Source organism: Cupressus sempervirens, chromosome 10, assembly GCF_028749045.1.
Source record: "Cupressus sempervirens isolate cs-2001-9-10 chromosome 10, ASM2874904v1, whole genome shotgun sequence".
Classification (NCBI taxonomy): Eukaryota; Viridiplantae; Streptophyta; class Pinopsida; order Cupressales; family Cupressaceae; genus Cupressus; species Cupressus sempervirens.
Window position 1 is genome coordinate 559,782,117 of NC_143127.1, and position 21,707 is coordinate 559,803,823.

Here is a 21,707-nt window from a genome sequence, read left to right on the forward strand (position 1 = left end):
CCAAAGAAATAAATTGGGTTTCTATCCAATCCAACGTGATTTTAGTTAAGAAGCATTGAAACATTTGAAGACTCGATTTATCACAATGTTGATCCAAGATTCCAACATAATGATAAATGATCTGGTTCTTTCTGTAACTTCTAAAATCTTAGCCCTTTTATCAAAAGTAGGGGCTTTGACATGATGTAACCCATGTAGACTCTCAACAAGTAGTGTAGAACCTTTGTCAGCATGTTATTATTACAGGGAGCTATAGGAGTTGTTAATTTTATGATATCACTGTAACAAGAAACATTGAGTTGGACTAAAGCAAGCATTGAGGGCTGCAAAGCCTAATTTAGAAGCCTCCAATCTGACTGATCTATTTTGGACAAATATGAGTCTAGCTCTTCCAACTTTGAGAGAACACTATCAGGAAATTTCATAGACTTAATTTGTAATCCAACTACATAGAGCCAATTACCTATTTTCTTTTCTTTCTGCAAGTCCCTTAGTTGTTCACCATTAAATGTGTTTCAGATTGTATTGAAATGATTTCATAATGTATTTACAGTTTTATGTAATGGCATTTTAAGCACATATCCAAATGTAGCACAGAAATGATACTAATGCCTGTGATTAGATACAGATCTTGACATGGCTTTCATTACCAGTTTACATGAAGCAAAGAGTATTTTCTGATCTCAGTTTTGAACCGAACAATTTGAATATACATTGCTAATGTGTCCAACAGATAGTCATGTTCACAAACAGTAATAGCTCCATGCACAGTCAGAGCAGCAAATAATGTTACACCCAACAATAGAATATCTTTAGTAGGGAAAACAGTTTGCATCATAGCATATAGGGGTTTTCTTATTCAAGCATGAACATCAAGAACTCTTTTTAGGGACAGTCAATTCCTTGATTCCTCAAGGACTAAATGATGTCCATAATTATAACCAAATGAAAGCTCCCATGCCAAACTGAGTTTCAGAGAGACATTCATTTCTGAATAAGGCATTTATGTCTAGCAGGTTTTGACCTCTAAAGATCGCCAGGCATACAAAATGACCACTAATTTCAAGCATTCCAACCAAAGTATATTTCAGGCAACTTATTGAGCAGTCCTCTTTATTTTGTTGTACAGAACCAAATCACTGTTTGTGAACAAAATTGTACCCATCAATCGTAATCTTCCAAAGCAATATTGTCAAATCTAGAACTCCTATTATTGTTTTTTAATCCTGCTCATTGCTGATAAATAAACAACCAAGCTTAAGAGAATTTTCTGTGATAAGGTTGCACAAATATTTGACTCCCACAATGATGATCAAAGGCTTACACTCGGCAACCAGCTCGAAGTTTCCACATACAGCTGGCAAGGTCCTAATTCACTCCAAGAATGCTCTGTTATGTCTGTGATTGAAGAATGATCCTGTCCCACAACCCAAACACTTGGATGTTTGCTCCAGCTAGTAACCAACTCAAACAAGAGTTTGCTCAATAGCTTAGGCTACACCATGATATTCAGGAAGTCATGATAAGAAAGATGACCACTGCTGCTCTTCTTGTTTGGTGTTGTTGTTTCTATAGACATCACTAACTCAAAAGAATTCGATTTCTGATCTCCAATTACAGTTCCAGACTAGTCTGCTATTCCTTGGTGCTGGAATACAGAAACTCCCATCGTGGGTGTTCTCCCTGTGAAATGAAATGTTTGCCCAATAATATACACATGGTCGCACTGAGTAAATGATCAACAAGAATTAATTATGAAACCATCCGTCTTAATTATGTATCCACAATTTCAAGAAATCTTCAACGACCTCTATGGAATAGAATCTGCGATCTCCAAATAATCTAGGAAAGGAGAAGTTAAAATTTCTCGGTTAATTTGGCTTTTTGTTCTTGTGAATAATGGCTTAATCACTTCCTGTGTTCTATGAGTCTAGTGGTTGTATCAGGGATTGGTAGGCCAATCTTTTGGTGCAACGACAACCTTAGCTTGTAATAAGTGGTAGTAGTGCTTGGGCACAGGTTCGATTCTCCTCGGATAACGCTGAGGGGGGATTGTTAGATTAACCACCAACATCCCCCTTTGAGATTCATGACATGGCTTAACTACCTCTGTCAGGCATTGATAGGTCAATCCTTTGGTGCAACGGCAACCCTATCTTGTAAAATACATACTTGTATATTCTCTGTCCCCGACTCATTACTTCTAGGTCGAAGGAAAATACAAACTTGATAACAATATATAGACTCTGTTCAGAAGAGTAATTTCCATAGATTTTGTTACAATACCCAATATTGGCTCTCCTTGCATCTCAAGTTTCTTTCAATTGCTGGAAATGGGATTATTCACCAAGCATAACCGGTTCTATTCACACTTGGTAATCGTACTGTGTTGTGAAGTGTTGCTCAACAAATCTCTAGCTATGATACTCATAGGAATAGTTGCCAGCAATGTTGATTGCTTGAATAAGCTTAAGACCAGTTCACATTCTATGCAGCCAACTTCCAACACTCCTAGGACTTCTTTTCCTACACAGCATATTTATTTCACAATAACCAAAGAATAATGCGATGGTGAGTTACAAGCCATAATTCTGCCAATGCCTATTGGCTATGGTAGTGACATCACATCATTTTACCAGATTTCCTTCTAAACTTTTCAAATGATCCCTTAGAAATCTTTTGTACCATAGGTACAATGAAAGCTCTTCCAAACTAGAAAGCACACAAATTTAGTAAGAAACAGCTTTCATGCATCAATTTGTTATGATAGACTTTTCTTCGAAGAATATATTTCACATTCTAATTATTCGTTATATCATCCGAATGAATTGCTCAAATCTTGAACCACACATCATTTCCCTTTATAAGGTCATGACAATAGAGATTTATTTTACAGCTGTGCCTCCAGTATTACCTTCCTCAGGGCTTACAAATTTGCCATGAAATAATATTACTAGTCTCTTAATATGGTCAGACCACAATAGCCAATGTTATGCAGAAATATCAATATTTTGGCCTCATATGCTGCTCTTGACTAAATCTGCTCCTTTTCATATTACCAGCAAATTTTAATCAACCCATGGTCAAATATAAACTTTAGAAATACATGGTGTGAAACAGGTCCTACAATTTCTTTCAGAAAATATTCTTATTGAATCAGCTCCAATAATAATATTTGTAATTAATACAAATTCACATAAGCCCACTTTGACATCAATGATATAGTAGAACAAAATATTTCTTTGTTTCTCCAAATCAGAAAAAAACTTCAGAACTGCAAATACATTAATTTCTGTTACTCATGAAACTTCATAGACTAACAAGAAAACTAGCTTTGATACCACGTGTTATCCCCCTATTGATATTGACTGTAGATTTTTCCACATTTGCCACAAGAATTTAAACAACCATTTACATGCAACTGATTTCTATCTATGCAACACATTGTGAAAAGTCATATAATTTCAGATTAAAGTTGAGATCTGAAATTAAATAAGAACATTACCATCAAAATAAATAAATTGTAACAACCATTTTTTGTAGCAAATATAAAATATCTCTACTCACAAATTTGCTGAGCTATGAACTCCTAACCAAACAAATTGGGTTTTTGCCTAGTCCACCAAGAAATCTTGAAAGTTTTTGTCCTTTGGTTTCAAAACTGAGAATTTTAAGCTCCCAAAACTCTCCAATAGAGAATAATAACTCAAGCATAAACCAAACATGATGAGAATGAGCCTCTCACTATGCTTTTAGAGCACATCCCAGTTCATTTTCCTTTTCTTTGTCTCTTTATTTTCTTTCTTCAACTTGAAATGACTTTATTAATTTTTTAGTAGGCTCCATTAAGTTATTTTTATTTTTTATTTGATTAATTAAATGAAGTTGCCATTTAATTTGATATAGTTTGACACCTTACACTTAATAATTTAATTGACTTCTAATGTTAAAAAAAAATGAGACATTACAAAACTACTCTCATACTTAACTATAATATTCCATGCATATATTCTATTGTAGAGAATAAGACTTATTTTGGTCGAGTTTGAGCACTAAAACTTGCTCGAACTTTTCAAGTCTGCAAAGTCTCACCTTAGAGACCGAGTCTAGGCCCCCCAAGCTCGTCGAGGGTCATCTAACTTGAGACTTATCGAGTCTTGGTGAGTTTTGGCTAGTCTCAAAACTGTGGATAAGATACTTGATTGCCCACCATATTTAAACGAATTAATTATTATCAAATAAAAATAAAAATCCCCAAAAATGAACAACTTAAAGTTAGTTATTCCCAAAATGGTGACAGACCAAGATCTTAAAGAGATGCTTAGACTTGTGTCTTTATAAGTAGTAAAAAACTGTTGTCTTTTCCTTTGGCACTTTTAAAGCTACTAAATTTGATGGGTTCCCTATAGCCTTTTTTCAAGATATATGGGAATTGGTTTTAGGTAATATCTTGAATATGGCTACGGATATCTTCAAGTCCAAAAGACTCTTGAATCAAATTAACTCCACTTCTATAGCTTTCATTCCCAAACTTCTATGCAAGACTTTAGGCCTATAGGTCTTTGTAACACTATTTATAAGAGCCTTTTAAAGCTAATTGGTAATGGGCTAAAAAACATTCTAAGTAAGATGATGCTCAAATTATAAGGGGGTTGTTCAAGTAAGCATAATTGGGTGTTCTAACTACCCATAAAATAATTTACTCCAAATATTCGATGTAGTAAAAGACCAAGAATGGTCTCAAATTGGATATTCCTAAAGCATATGATAGGGTGTCTTCGCCTTTTTTGGATGGTGGTTTTTTGGAAATTTGGTTTCCAAGGAAGATTCCTAAAGTTTATTTTTTCTTGTGTTACCTCTCCTCTTGCTTTGTTTTAGTGAGTGGTTTTATTTGAGGCATCTTCTCTTGCAGTGGAGGGCTTCAACAAAGTGATCCCCCTATCTTGTGGCTAAGGTTTTGGGAAGAAATTGTCAAAAGTCACTTGCTTAAAAAAAGGGATTAAGATTGCTTTCTCTTTACCCCCATATTCTTTATCTCCTTGTCTTTTCATTATTGTGGCTAAGGTTATGGGAAGACATTGTCAAAAATCACTCAATTAAAAAATAATTGAAGGGGTTTTAGGTTGCTTTCTCATTGCCCCTAGAATCTCATCAACAATTTGTTGGTGATACAAATCTTTTTGGAGAGGCTTCCATGTTTGAGGCAAGACAATGTAGAGCTATTTAACAACATATAAATTATAATAAAAGTATGTTGTATTTCTTTAATGTTGATTGTGTTGTATAGAATAAGGCAATGAAAATTCTTGGATGTCAAAATGCCTCTCTCCTTGCTTTCTACTTGGGTCTTCCACTTATTTCTAAAGCCCCTTCTCATTCCTTTCTTAATAACATTATTGAGAGATTTTAAAAGAACTTGTCAAGGTGGAAAGGGAAAATACTTAGTTTGGATGGAAAACTACAACTCCTTAATGTCTCTTCTCAAAACATTCGAGTGTACTATCTCTCATTATTCAAGTTTCAATCTTAAGAAAATTCTTTGGTCAGGTATTGAAGAAAAATCAAGAATTTCTCTTGTTAGTTGGGAGAAGATTTGTGCTGAGAAAAAACATGGAGGTCTAGGGATTGGAAGTCTAAAGTTGTTCAAGAAGGAAAGATTGATTGGCAGTTTCTAGACAGTGAGAAGGATTGTGTTGAAGTCTTGAAATTTTAATAGACCATAATGGAAACCTAATTGAAAGTCGTGCCAAAATCCTTTGTTGTAAAATAAACAATAAAGAAGCAACGATGAGTTGGAAGAGTATAAAACTTGTAAAATATATCGATTTTTAAAGGCTAAAAGTAGAAGGACATTTAAATCATGTTAGAGCTATCCTTAATGGTAATGGAAAAGGGCCTCGGGAAATAAGAGACCTCATGGAAGATAGTTAAAAAGATGGTTTGGAGCTTTCTTTAATCTAGAGTCCAATACATTAAACTTAATTGCAAATAAAGGTTTGAAATTTCAAACTTGGTGGCGTTGGAATAACGACAATGTCCTGCCAAATATCAAAAAGGTGATTTTCAAATGAAACAATGATTATAAATATTAATGTGGTTTAAAGGGCATTACATAATGATGATGTGTAGGCTTGAATGGCATATTTTTCAATGATTATAATTCGTAATCATGGTGACAAAGAATAGTAGTTGTGCTTCCCATATTATCAAAAAGACTACTGTTAGTCTCATTTATTGGCAAATTATAAGACAATTAATAAAAAGCCTCAAAAATCTATTGTTTTTGCTTATTGATGACCCCTCACATGTATATGACCATGACAATTATATGACACAAATTAATTAGTTAGCTTATAAAAGGGAATATATCAATGCCTATATAGATATTTCCAAATTTTGAAGGAAGCATAAAAAGACCATAGTGACAGTTTGTGTTGACTTTAAAACTTGGTTTCTTAATATCTATCTTCATCATCCTTTGGGTTTCAACAAGGTTATTTTTGGGTATGTTGGTAATTACATAATCTCCTAGCCCATGTGTTTGTGGTTTAGAGAAGCAAATTGGTGATCCTTGCAGGCCTGTAGAATTTAGGTATGAATTCTTTAAAAATCTAGACTTGTGGGACTTGTTCATCTGCTCGAGCCTCCCTCCTTTTTTCTTGGCAATGCAAGGCTATAACAACACCTTGACCTCCAAGTTTACTTATTCTTGAGCTAAAGGTCATGTTAATATTGGGAGTTTGCAATTTATAGCATCTCTTTACTTGATAATGAATATTACTTCATAAGAGAACAATGCTATCCACATTGTTAAGAAATTCTTAGGGAGATACCAAACCTTCATCGATAAATTTTTAGAGGAAGGGGAACATCTAGAAAGATTTCAAAATGTGTATGAACATCTTAATACGCCTCCCCCTTATGTCTTGGATAGTTGTCACATTATTTAGTAATTTACTCTAGAAAGTATATATGTGATGGACATTGTTATTATTTTCCTGTTTTTAATCATGCTAGGCATAGGGAGAAAGTTAATAGCCTTTATTATTTGTTTTCCTCATTCCAACAAAGCCTTGAAAAAGGTGTGTCTAATTCGCTCCACCAAGGACCAATATTGACTTTGTATAAATATGTCTTTTCTTTGGACCCTCATGGAAACCCTAGGCTCCTTGGCCAAGACAGCCCACCTGCTGCAATTTTTCTGAAGAATTTATCTTATTCAAAGTATTCCTCACCCATTAGATACTAGTGATTTATCTACAAGAATGGCACAAAAGCCAAGCCAATTAATTTCCCTTTCCTCTAGGTGAAAGAGCTTCTTAAGGTAAGCCTAAAGAAATGTAAACCCTCCTTAGCTTTGAAAACAAGGAAGACTAACCAAAAGGATGCTAACAGAAATGGTGTGACAATCACTCTCATTAAAAACACTAAGGATGAAGAGTTTGAATATTGAAAATAAATTCAAAACATTTAGGTTGGCTCTATGTTTGGGAACCACAAATCTGCTTGGTTGGCTAAGGCAACCTTTACTCCACAATCAACAAGTAAAAACGATTGAATTGGAGGATGAATAAGAGGATTTATCTCCTAAGCAGGAGTCTTTCCCTACCTACGAGGAAGATAGTGAGGAGATGGAACCAAAAGAACATGATCAAAAAATTGAGTTTAAGAAAGAAACAATGGATTTGGAGGATGAATAAGAGGATTTGAAAAAGAAGATTCAAGAAATGAGGAAATGGAATACTCCCCAAAAAATGAGATTGAGACACTTGACAATTCTAGTACGCTTGAGCATGAAGGTTTCAAAGCTAAAATGGTTGACCTTCATATGAGGTTGAACATGGATAAAGTAAATTGGAGGAGATTTCTGGGAGGCATAAAGAAAAGGAACTAGAAAATGTTATAATGCTCCTCCTTATGATCATAAATGGCAATATAAAGAAGGTAGCTATTGATACCTCTATTGGGTACTCAAAAATAAAGGAGTCACAAAAGAGAACAAGAAATATCAATGAGGAAAAAGGTGCTAGTTTGAGTAATGTTGCCATGACAAGTTGGAAAGAGGCATTAGGGGAGCTAAAGAAGAATTGAGACTATATCTTTGTCCCAAAGAAAAAACATTAGCTTCTTTATATTGTTTGTTATAAGTAGTTTTTTGGTGGGGGTGTATGCCTTGTTAAATATCTTATTTGATATAGGCTTACCTAGTTTCTCTAGTGTTTATATAATGATGAACTGTGATATGGTGAACTTGGTTAGTTTTGGTGGGCACATGAGCTTGGATATTAAGTGCCAATTTGATGATTGCTTGCTTTAGCTAGCTCTCTTTGGGGCATAGTTGTCATTGATTTATGCAAAAACAGGTTTTAAGGTGACTTGAAACCCCATACAAAGGTAAAATTGAAAAATAAACTATCAAGATCCCCCAACACAAGCAACAAGTCATCTAAAGACAATACCTACCAAACAAAAAGACAACTGTACGTTGCCATAGATGAATCAATGAAGAATCAACAACCTAGAACTGCAAAATACCACTAGGATTTGGCTTTAGTCCCCTTCTTATGGGACCTAAGAGTCATATGTCATAGTGTATTTACCTTTCATTGTGATCCATCCATCCTCAACTTTAGTAAAAGCAACCTACCAACACAAAGAATTAGGAGATAAGGCCCCAACACCCTCAAAGATGTGCAAGTAGCTCAAGACCAACCAACACTGATAATACAACCATGGCCAACCTCCTACAACAAAGGAGAGACATTAGGCACGCCTGTGCCAACTAAAACATGAAGACCAATATAAATACTATCCCCTACCAATAGAGGAGTATTTGAAGTGGTATTAATGACAACCAACTTAGAACTACCTGGAGCGTTATCAACATATCTAAGAGAAGTTCTACCAACAAACTCAATAGGAATATTTCAAGCAAAAGTGTTACCAACAATCCTACCTCTGGAAGACACATTACCTATAGACCTAGCATAAAAAAATTCCAATAGGCCTTTGTTTGGGTCCTAGTTGTTGTCTTTGATCATCTAAGTGTTTTCTTGGGGTCGGTTAAAGACATTTGTTGTTTTGTAATTGGGATCAAGGCCCTTTCCATGCTAATATAATAAAAACTAATCCCACAAAAATGATGCGTGTATCTCTTGCTCCTTTCAGTTGCAAAACAATAATTATACATTTTCATTATACATTCTAATGTAATTTTGTATATTTGTTTGTAAGAAAATAAATTATGCTTCTTATAAAGTTATACAATAAATACCACAAGGAAAAGTTGAAGAAATAAATTTGAAGAGAAGGTTGGATGGGGAATGGTAGGTTCCTTTTAGTGGTAGCGCTCCCCTTGGGATGTCAAACCAATGACCTTGTTGAATGTTATGTTGCTTCCCATGGCTTGAGATTGGCTAAAGTCATGAATGTTAGACTGTGTGGCTAGAGGGTGATTCTAATAATATGATCCAATGTTTAAAGAGCCACTAAAAGCCTTTATGGACAATTCAAGAATGGGTTAAAGATCCTTTGGATATCTAAAGGACCTTTCAAAAAGTGCATATAACCCATGCTTATCGTGAAGCCAATGGGGTTGTGTATTATTTTTCAAATGTGGGTGTTTGGGACAATAAAGAGCTTATATGGCACCTTGTTGCTCATGTGACAAACAACATTATAGCCTAGTTGAGATATGATGTATCACACGCATGAACCTTCCCTCCAATGCATTAATGATGATACATCTTGAGTTGGTCATCCTTGTTATCATTGAGTGTTATGAATTTGAGGAGATTATTAGTGTTTAGATGTCATGGTCTCTCATACGCTTTTTGGGTGCTTTGTTAAAAACTTGGGTGTACCTCTCTTCTATATTCTTCTCTCTTTGCCATTTTTGCAACCATGGGTGGAGATAGGCAAAGGATTGAACCTCTCAACTATGAGGAGTTTAGAAATTATGTGACTATTTGGATAATCCTGAAACAATGCAACTTGGCCCCTTTTATTGAGAAGTTACATGGGTTTGATCCCAATGTTACTATTGAATTCACCAAGAGCAAGAAAGATGAGCATATTTCTTTGTTTGGAAGGGATTTTGAAATTGATGAAAAATTGGTGGAGGTTAGTGGTTTGTCCATGGAAAGTGCCAAGTTTTACAAGGACAGAAGGCTCTTAGATACGATGGTGAATTTTTTTTTTCCAAAGACATCAAGGAGAAAAAGAAATTGATCAAAGCCACTAAGGGCACTTATGGCATGGGTAAGATGAAATATGTTTGGCACTTTGTCCTCATGGTTTTAATGAAATACATTACCCTAGATGGTAGCTATACTAGAGCTTTTGGGCATCATTTTGAATTGTTGAACCATTTTAGGCACAAAATGCACTATATCTTTTCCTTTTTTATCTACAAGCTTCCATTAATGTAAGCATAAATGACATAATCACATAGTAATTGCCGAGTGCAATAGTCGCCAAGTTTTTCACCTCAATAAGTTTTTCATAGAAAAAAAATTGCAAAAAATGGTTGTTGAGTTTTTGGTAAGAATTATCAATTAATTGACGACCAAAAACTCGCTCACATGTGTCTATCGGCATCTAAAGACCAAAAATGACTTTTTAAATTTCATTTTTGTGATTGTAGTTATTGAGTTTGTAAGTTAAGGAGTTCTTTGGGCTTGCTAGGTGATTGCAAACTATTGGAGGCGGATTCAAGTGGATTTAAGGCAGATTTCAATTGGTTTTGCAAGAAAAATCACATTCCAAGGTAGGTTTGTTGAGCTATTGGTCCAATTGATTTGGCTGATATAGATCATTACTATGATTGAACGATATGGGAGCAACCTTTATCCTATACAAAAGATGGCATCGCTAATTTGGAGAGGCAAGTCATGGAGGAGGGGGGTGAATTGGATTTTACATTGGATGGCATCGAGGAGGACGATGAGGAGTCAAACAAGGAATCATTGCTAGGTCTAGAGGCAAAAGGATATACATTCAGGATAGAGAGCGAGTTAGCAGAGATACTGAGCTAGGAGGCATAGGCACACCTAGTGCAGGGTTCCACTTCTAGGACCTCTCCCTTATTTTCTATTAGAGCTTGGAAGAGGAAGATGTAATTGTAATGATGTAAATATACATCTAGTTTTGTAGAAACTATTTACTATTTTTCTTCTAGTCATCAACATTTGGTATGAGAATATTATTTTGTATGCACTTTGCATTTCTATAAATCTTAACTCTGATTGTTTCTTTTGTGTTCTCATTAATTAAATCATTGAATGTATCTTCTCATTGAATTTTTGCAAGAAAAATACATTTTCAATTAAATTAAATTTATTTTTTAAGTTTTTAAGATTTTTCAAAAAACTTGCTAAATTATTACCAATTTTTTTGGGCTTGGCGAGTTTTTGCCAAGTCCAAGTTTTCCATCTGAGTGCAAGTATCAAAGAGCATAAAAAAACAAGAAAAGATTGAGCCTTCATGAGGGTTTGTTGTTATTAATTTTTTAACATTGAAGTAATAACCTTCTCTTTCCTTAGCGGCCCTACATTCTTCATATGAAATGGTTACCTATGATTTTGGAAGTCATTATTCTGATGAGGAAGATTATGATATTTATATGGATGAATCACACTTGAAGTTGAAGAAAAAGAAAAAGAAGTCAAACTCTAAAAAGGCAAAATCCACTACTTTTGTGACTAATTTTCATTTGGAGCCTCATGAGATGCCAAATGAGTCTATCCATGTTTCTACTAGGGCTAAGAGAACCCCTTTTCCTAGGGATCTTAATGTGGATTCTTGTTACCTTAGTTTGGAGATGGAAATCCTTAATGATGTTCTTTCCATAACATGTGACTTTATGGTCAACTTCTTCATAATGCACAAGTGAATTTTGAGTAAAATCAAAGAGATAAAAATAATGATTTGTAATGTCAATAATAAATAGGACAACTATCATATTAAGTATGGAGTGTTGAAGAAATAAAATCTATTGTGGATTCTATGCATAAAATAATTAATATTGTTAATGACATCAAGAAAGAGTTTCACTACAAGATGCTAAAGCTAGAAGAGAAATTCAAGAAAGATTACGGTGGGAGATTGAAAACTCTAGAAAATATTTATTTTAAACTCAATTACAATCTCATATCCTTTGTCACCTCAAAACATAAAGTGATTAAATTTTTTTTTGAAAGCATCAATACTAGGGTTAGAAAGCTTGAAGGCCTTCAACATGAGGAGGTTATGGTTGATGTGGATCAAATTGAGAAAGTGTAGGAGGATCACTTATACTTCCAAAAGGACGAGAACCCATTTTAAGAAGAAAACCACCAATGAAGACATTCACATTTTGAAAGAAATTGGTCTCGACGTGACTTAATTGGTGGTAGAAGCAGTGAAGATTCTCAAGAATCCTTATTAGATTTTCCTTTGTCTATTGTCTAGTTTGTGGTTTTGTGCTATCTTTTTGCTGAATTTTGGTTGTTGGCCTTGAAATGTTTAGTTATCTAAGCAACCTTTTGTCAAAAGGGTTTTGGGTCCCTTCAAAACCTATTTGTTTCTTAATTAAAAAAATAAATAAATGAAGAGAAGCTTCTAATTAACACATTATGATTGTGTTCATCTAGGTTTTATACTTCATAGATTGTTGGGCAATGATAATGACTATTTAATTTAAACTATATATTATGAATAGGTGCATCTAAATACACTAGTTATATAAAATTCCTTTAAATGATCTATATATGCATCAATGACATTGTATTTATGATTGTTAGTTATTAAATATATTTGTCTAGCATTTGCAATTATGTTTCTTCCCCATCTAAGATAGCACAACCATTCAAGAAGATTACAATGTCAATGAATTATGTAAATATTGCTTCACCTATCTTACCAACATTTTCCCTTAAGATGTGCTAGTGTTTTATCTCATTTCTTTTCATTGGTTTCATTCTCATTGTAAATTAAATTCTCCTCCCATTTTTTATTCTCCTAATCTTTTGCTGCTTATGTCCAATCTATGTTCCTCAACATAAATTTTCTGCTCATCATACCATTTATTTATCTATTACCAATTTTTCATTTTCTTATTATGATTGCATTGCTCATTGTTGCCACCTTTGTGTTTGTTATGTTATCTTTTTTTATTTGTTATTGTTATCTTGTTTTATTATTGTTTTCATTTATTGCTTGTTGCCTTGTCAATGCAAATCCACAATAGAAAAAAAGAGAGAGGAGGGTCTAGAGATTTTTCATGACCTTCAAAACTTTTAAAGTGATTTGGAAACCAAGCCCAAAAGTCTTCTATATACATAATTCTTCTTAGCGATTAATATTTATATAGACAACAAAAGTACCATTAATATTGACATTATATTTTGAGATCATTATCCTCTTAGGCTTACAACATGATGGCCAATAAGTTGCATGAAAATTGTACCATTTTAGCCTATGAAAGTTATAACCTTTAAGAAATCCCGTTAATTAGCATAGCAACGAGTTTCAAATAAACTAGCAAATGGCACTTGCATATCCAAACTATCAATAGAGTTTTCCCTCTACATCCTGCTAACTCTACCAATAGAACAATTGAAGAGCTTGTTAACTATGCATTTCGAGATGCAATTTTCTCAAAGCTTGATCAACTATATTAGATTTTTGAATTTTTGTTTATAATTATTGTTGATTTGGTAAGCAAGCATCTTGAAAAGCCTCAAACCTTTGTACAAAGAGATAGATGGAGAAAGAAGCCTACACAACACTATAATATATCCAAAAGGAGAAACTACAATAATGCCAAAGACAACACATTACAACACTTTCCAATATATCAACCAAAAGTTGGGTTGAAAATTTGTTCCAAAAATTTCTACTTTACTAGACTGCAAGGATCATTCTTCCCTATGATTATTTTTTGGTAACGTGGTACATGGAATAAAACCCAAACAAAACCTTTGTCCAACCGTGAAGCTATAAAAGAGTTGGTCATCGTTGTATGATCTAAAGGAGATTTCCTCTTATTATCTTCCTTTTGTGCCTCCTCGATAGTAGTAATGGGTTCCTTATTAGTAGTAGGCATTCCTTCTTTTTTTCTCTAAATGTAATGAGATTTCTTGTTTCTTAAGCAATAAGCAATAACTTCGTCCAATTTACCACAAGAATGACAAACAATAGGAGAGCCTTCATAATCAATCTACAACATACAATAGCCATTTTTTAAAGATAAGGTAATTCAAGTAGGGAGCACTCTTTAAAAACACAAAATCTAGGAAATATTATGAACTATTTGAATTTGGTAATTAAACAATGGCAAAATATTACCCTAAAGAATTGGAAATCATCATAAAATATTTTCATCCAAAAAATGTAAGGACAACCCTTATAGAGAACCCCAATAGGAAACTTGAAGATGATACGTTCGTTGAGTTAATGTTGTTTAAGACAAAGTTTATTCTTTCCTAGAAAACAACAGCCATAAAAAAGGATCCTTGTACAATTATCCAAAATTAGCGAAGAATATAGAAAAGTAAATCTATATAGCAAAAAACTCAACCTGATATCTTAGCTTCTTCTGCTAACGCACCCATCTTCCAATAGTATCAATGTTGAGATGATTTCTTAGAATCTATTAACAAGTGAATTTCTAAGCTAATTGAATGACTCCATAACAAGAGAATCTGAAATACCAATTTAAATCTACCTTTCCATCTCACATTTAATAGAAAACCTAGGGCTTCCTCTCTCAAAACTCCCAACAACTATATTTTGGTGATCTAATTTCTAGCTAGGACATTCATCCTTACCCAAATTCCCAACAACCACATCGCAGGCATCTAAATATTGGCTTGGAAAATCATAGTCCATCAACACTATAGCCTTCATTTCAGAAAGTTCCTTGAAACCCTAGGGGAAAAGATTATGATGAAACAACTAAACTATTGTTCACTACAAAAAACAAATAGGCACTAACTAAGAAAGGGATAAAAAAGCCTTACATGGATACAAAAATGATACTCCATTATGGACTTCCCATAAAGTATTCCTGTCAAATTTGCACCCTTTGTGCCTTTAAATGAGCCTAAAGAAAGTATGAAGGAGAAGTTCATCCTTAACCCATTTTCTAGCCTAGACATCCTTAGAAAAAATAGCAACAAGATCATTGTCCTCAAGAATGCTTAATTCAAATCAACGTCATAGGAAAAAGATTTTTTTTCCCATATGTAGAGTTTGTAGCCTTGTCAATGGTAATCTACAAGGAATAACAAAGGATTTTTCATCCTTGACAACACAAATGTGTGCCTACATGCCTTCATTAGAAAAGACAACATAAAAACTTGCCTTCACAAGAGTTGCCAAGATTACCATCATCGTCATTATCCTCAAAGTCACCTTCATCATCACTAGATGTAGAATTCCCCTCACCGTTCACCTTGACCACCATGGCTTGCTCGTGCTAGAGAGAGATATAGGTCATCCTTTACTAGGTTAAACAGTGTGATAGGAAGGTACTATATGATGGAGAAAAGAATGCATACATTATTTGAAGGATAGTTCTAAACAAATGTTTTTTTTTCGGTTAAGAGAACAAGTTTTGAAGGGTCCCTAAAACCCTTTACAAAGATCAAGAGAGAATAAGTGTTGAGCATGACCTAGACAAATTAAAGCAACAAAAAGAGAAGTGCTGGCTGAAAGACAAAAGCCAAAACACTTCCCTCACCAAAACAAAAAGTTGCAACCCAAAAGGAGTATATAATAGATTCCATGTTGCAGCCCAAAACTAACCCATCTATGATTTTCCTTTCATCTTACCCTTATGGGAATGGAGGGTCATGTCAAAAGAAGACTGGGGAGATTTCGATTTTTTGCCTTTTACAATAGTCCAACCCTCTTCCACCATAGCAACAACATCCTGCCAAGAAATAGCTTCTAGTACATGAGTATCCCCTCCCTGAGAGGGCATATGAGTTCCAAAGGAAGGACCAACATATTTAATAGATAGATCAAAAACAAGAGAAAGATAAACAGGAACAACAAAAATAGCCCTGTCATTCCCGTTTGGGTAGTAACATTAAGTCACATTAGGGATAGTCCTAATAATTTCAACAATATAGCTTGTAGAATATAATCTTGTAGCATTAGCAAGGAAAACAATAGATTTTTTATAAATTCTTTGGTGAGGGCCAACAAACTCAAGCCCAACAACCTTATACTAAGTAGAGTCAACATTTTATGCAATATGGCTTGGAGTATTCTCCGCCTGTTGATTAGAAGAAATTGCAACCACTGCCATTTTTGGGGCAAAAATAATAGTAGGAGCTTGCACTTGATTTGAAATAGCTTCTGCAAGATTCTCTTCCCCTTTAGAGGAATTCTTCACTACCATATAATGCTCCAAAGAAGCTCCCTTCCACCAAGAGGAAGACTTTTTATGTTCAACTTTCTCAACCTCACATTTAGCCGCAACATGCCTTGTCATGTAGCACTTCCAACATCTAAAATGGATATCCTTATAGTCCAAAGATTGGATCAAAGTACTCATTGGGGACTTGAGCTGGATTTCAATAGGCAACCCCTTAGAAGCATCAATGTCCACTAAAATCCGAGAAAAGGTAGAGTGCATAATATCAGAGGATTTCTCATCAACCATGAGAAAAACTCCAAGAGCACTACCAACTTCTCCAAGGAGAGGATCCATCTAGAGGTGAAGGGATAGATAGGGAAGCTTGGCCCAGATAGGCATCTTGTAGAAGGATTTCGAAGAAGGGTTGAAATCCCTGGGTCAAGGCTTCATCATCAAAGTGAAACAATTGTATCACCGCTTTAGGCTGAAGGAAAAGTTTAAAATATATTCTTCATAAGGGGACTTATCAAAGAGATGAAACCAATAAGTCTCTGTTATGCACTAGTGATGTAGAGAGGAGGCGGTGAAGAATTACAAGTACCAATAGAAGTAATTGAATACCCTCTAGCGGATGTTAAAATCTTAGAAATTAAAATTACAAATGAACAAGTTTTAATGGGGACCCTAAAACCCCTTACAAAGCATTACAAATAATATTCTATAAAGTTCTCCAAGACAAAACACTACTAGCACAAACACAACCAACAAACCCAACCAACAACTAACAACACAAAATCCAACACCCAGACCCAATAACTTGAAACAAATAGGCAAAACATAACACACAAGAAGTAGCAAACAAAAACCTAGGCCACCTCCTTAAGAGCATTAGCCACCTACTTCTCTATGATAGTAACATTGTCCACATTATCCTTCATAGTTCAAATGGCCTAAGAAGAAACATGAAGTTTCTTTTCTTCCTCAGGCTTTTTAGTGTGTGTTTACCTAGACCTTCCTTAGTAGTAGCCTCAACCTCCCTATCCAAAACAATCTAGACAACTTTAAGATTGCCATCTTTATTTTCCATTTGACCAGACACATTCTTAAACTTTCAAATGTTAGTCTTTAATTATTTTATCTTCACTCTCAATAATAATGTTCTTTAGGCCCAATTCATAAGATTTAATCTTCTCCTGGATCTATCCAAACTTGTCTTCTAGACGTTTCCTAACTTGAATCTCATTGGCCAATTGGCCCTGCACACTGCCAACCTTAGATTTGAGGTTGTGAATTTCATTATAAATATAATTTTCTAGGGCAAGGAAATTATCAATCTTGATTTTTACCTTTTGGAAAAACTTTAGCTAAGCACCCAGAGAACCAATACTTTGGTGAATAGAATCCTTCTTCCCCTAGCATTAGAAACATTAGAAGTAGAGACATTTTGTACAACATTATTTGGTCCAGGTCAACTCGTAATAGAGCTTGAACTAGGATACCTGGCAATGTTCAAATTAGGGTTGTTACCTGCCTCACCTTGTTGCACTATATCTCCAATCTTTTGAGTTTGATAATCAACACATTTACCACTTTTCTTTTCCTTTTGTTCTCCCTTCTTCCCCTGGGCACCCGTAGGCATCAAAGTCTCTTCGTTTTGCACATTAGTGTCCTTGCCATCATTTTTGTCCGAATTCAAAATAGAAACTTATTTCTTCTTATCAAAGTCCGTAGAAGAATCAAATTTGTCCTCGGTTTCCTTAGATTTGACATAATCAAATCTCAGCTTGTTCACTTTGAACTAATTTTTTTCAGACTCACACTCATTGTTGTCTTTCGTTTCCATGCTCTTCTATGAGATTAGAGGGAGATTTTATTGTCTTTATAGAGATTGCAAATCCCTCTCAGATTTCTTCAAGTACATAGATTAGTGTTGCATTGCACTTTATCTCCATGAGTCCTTACAGCTTCGTGACCATACTCTACAACTATAATTTCCCATGAGTCAGACCTAGGCACATTTTATTATGACCTTCTTCTCGCCCTTAGCTCCAGCTTGGGGTGTTAAGCAACAGTGTAGTTTCCCTAACACAGGTCATTCCAAATCAGTGAGACCTTGTAGTGGACCTCTTCACCAACGACACTCCTCTCGTAGCACTTAGCCACACCACAGGGCCTCTGGTAGTCGTCAGCCATATCCATTGCTGTTAGACTTTTTCCCTTTGAAGATAAATACCTACTTGTTTCTGCGATGTCTCATGCTTTCTTCTTCATTTATTGTGCTTGTTCTTTTGTGGACACCATTTGGTGCTCCATGTGTTCACTAACTTCTTGGTTGTAAGCTTCTAGTCCCATAGACCCAAGTTGTGGTCTCTAGTTGGACATTAATAAATTTATCTTATCTTCACCTTGTCAAATTGCTTTTGGGGGCTTAAAGGGGACATCTTATTTCCTTTAAGACCCCAGGGACTTTTCCTTACAACTTTGTCCTACCACTCACCCACATCTTTCCTCTTCCCTTTAATGTCCTTGATAGAAGGTTTTAGAGTACTCAAGTTGCAGCATTCAAAAATAAAAAATGTGGCCTTCATGCAAGCCAAGCTTTTTGGGTCTTCCTATTTTCAAAAAAACCTTTGTGCATAGATTTGAGTAGAGAATAGTGGAGGAAATCATATCCTTATGCCAAAAATGGTTTTAGCAAAGCAAAGTGATAACTATGGACTCTAGAATACTTCTCGTCTATGGTGAATTAGCCATGATATATGGAAGAACCATCTGCCAAATGGGATTAGTCTATTCTATGTTTTAATATCCCCCCACCTTCACAAGAGTCTCCTCCTCACTGGTTTTGGGGAACTCATGCACTGCAACACTAGAGGCCTTCCTTTCCTTAAATAGTTCACTACCTGAACTTGGAAGACTAGTAAGTTCCAAAATAAAATTTACATTAAGCTCAACATGAACACCATACACAACAACTCCTCATTACAAGTTTTAGCAAATTCAAGAGTTGCCTCACTTTTGAAGCCATGGAGGCATTCTATGTAAGTGGTGACACTGCCTTTACTAAGTTGCCTCCATACCTCTTCCTTGTCTTTGCATTCTTTGCAAGAATTAGGGCCGTGTCTCTTCAAGTCTCCCATGGTGCTATGAACAATGTGCATATGCAGACAATTCTTCACACTCCAACTAAAATCGATAGTGTGAAATAAGACCCATAAAATGTGCTAGGCAAAACTGAAAAGATTTAATTGCACTTGCCCCAATTACTAATGATGCTCTAAAATTGATGTACTTATATATCGTTTCCATCTTTATCACTAATATTTCCTACATAGCTATTTGTCAAATTATTTTATTATTATCTCCTTTAATTCATTATCAAGTTTAATGTCGCCTTGCCAAGTCATAATTTATTTATTGCTCACTGCAACATTGGCAATAGATCCACAATCTTGTTAGTTTCATGAAACACGTGAGAAATAAACATGTTATCAAAGGTACTAAGGATAACTTCAACTTTTTTTTTTCCAGCCTCCTTAATAAAAGGCTTGATAGTTCACGATGCTTTATTCTCGCCAAGTATTTGATTATATTGTTTGAGTCGCCTTTGACCCAAAGCTTGTGATAATTGAGTTCTTTGGCAAGTTTAACGATTCTGAGAGCACTAGGTGCCTCAGCCATATGGCTGGTCTATATGCCCAAAGGTATAGCCATAGCACCAACACAAATGACAATGAGGTTGTTACAAAAACATAAGGAAAGAGTTCAAGATTGCATTTTTTCTAATTTTCGCCAAGATATAAGGCAAGTTGGAGAAGAGGTGGATAGAAAGTGGTAAATGACGTGACATGAAAAAGAATACATTGGAAACGTTGACTTTAAAGAAAAAACAAAGGATATGATTTCATAGATTTTAGATAAGAAGACAATTTACACATCACAAAGTTAATACAAAAAATATTTTGATACAAAAGTAATCTTCTACAAGCAAAAGGATTAGCACCAGTTGATTGACACATGGATTATAGAAAGGGGGAATTGTAGAAGCTAGATCCAAACAAGTGACACAAGTTTAGAAACTTGAAAATGTTGCATTCTTTTACCCAAAGGAGAATGACATAGCTACTTTTAGCAACTTTTCTAAAGTTTGACGATTTCTTGAAATTTTACTAGGTTTTTTAAAGATATTCTCAAGTTACATGTAAGTAAATTAGAAAGTTTCAAGATTTTATAGTTTCTTTAGATATTATCAAGTTGCATGTATAAGATGAGAAAGTTATGAGATTTTAGTAATTTTTTGAGATGTTATCAAGTTGCATATAATTAGATTAGAAATTTGAGAATCTAAGTGATTTGGGTTGTACGATTATGCCACTTCTAAATTGTTTTTTTAAATTTAATGCAATATAAGAATTTTAAATACATTATGCATGTTGTTAAGAGTAATTAAGTTAACAAATGTAATATTTTTAGGACATGTGAGGAACACAAAAAATTTAATGAAGTTGAAGTTTAAAAGGTTGATTTGAATATTATTTAAGTTCTCTAACTTCATTAAGCATTGAAGCATTGCAAATTTAATTGAAGTTTTAACTAGAAAATGTGATAATTTCTTCACCTTTTTTATATGACAACTAATTTTATTTTCCATGTTTTAGGTTGAAGAAGTTTAATCATTTTGGTGAGTTTTCTCCTATGCTATCTCAATATGTAATAATATTTTTGACATGGAAGTTTAAAACTAAATGGAAACTATTTATTTGGAATGAAATATTTAAAATGTTTTTCAAATAGTCTTTGCATTTCTTTTATTATGGTATAGATATTTATAAGAGTAGGCTTCCTTTTTCCTCTAAAGATTTTGTGTTATAAGCTTTAGATTTGTAAAAGTGTATATGTGTCTTTCTTACAAGATTGTATTTTACAAGATGGTACATTTGTCAATAATTATATTATAACCCAACAAATCTAGAATACAACATTAAATTTATGTGGAGACAATTAATCTTTATTTGTATATAAATTATATTTTTAATTTAATTCACTTTAAGCTAGCTTTGTTTATAAGGTATAACAATTAATTATTTTTAATTTTTTAAAAAAAATAAAATAAAATAATAAACATGCTTAATCTAAATAAATAATCTTTTTAGTTTTCCTTTTAAAAATATTTGTTTTTGTTTTGTTTTATGCATTAGGGTTATAGAAGTCGTCTTAAATCTTAATATCACTCCTTATTTGATTTATTACTCTTAATTTCAATTGAAAGTTAATTTTACATTATATAGAGATAAAATTAGGACTTAGGAGATTGATGTTAAGGTACAATGGATAAGACTCAACATTTATGATTAATTAA

The 21,707-nt window shown here is 34.1% G+C and overlaps 1 protein-coding gene across 2 annotated transcripts in view; it reads left to right on the forward strand.

Annotated features, from left to right (window-relative positions):
• Positions 1-21,139, forward strand: part of GLY1 (NAD-dependent glycerol-3-phosphate dehydrogenase family protein) — a 118,058-nt gene extending 96,919 nt beyond the window's left edge. For both annotated transcript variants that reach the window (XR_016357231.1, XM_089805293.1), the window contains exon 9: positions 21,007-21,139. Coding sequence is in view for 1 of the 2 variants with exons in the window: in XM_089805293.1 (XP_089661419.1) it covers positions 21,007-21,021 (15 nt within the window). In the remaining variant the exon portion in view is untranslated. The remainder of the gene's footprint in view (positions 1-21,006) is intronic.
• The last annotated feature ends 568 nt before the right edge of the window (positions 21,140-21,707 follow it).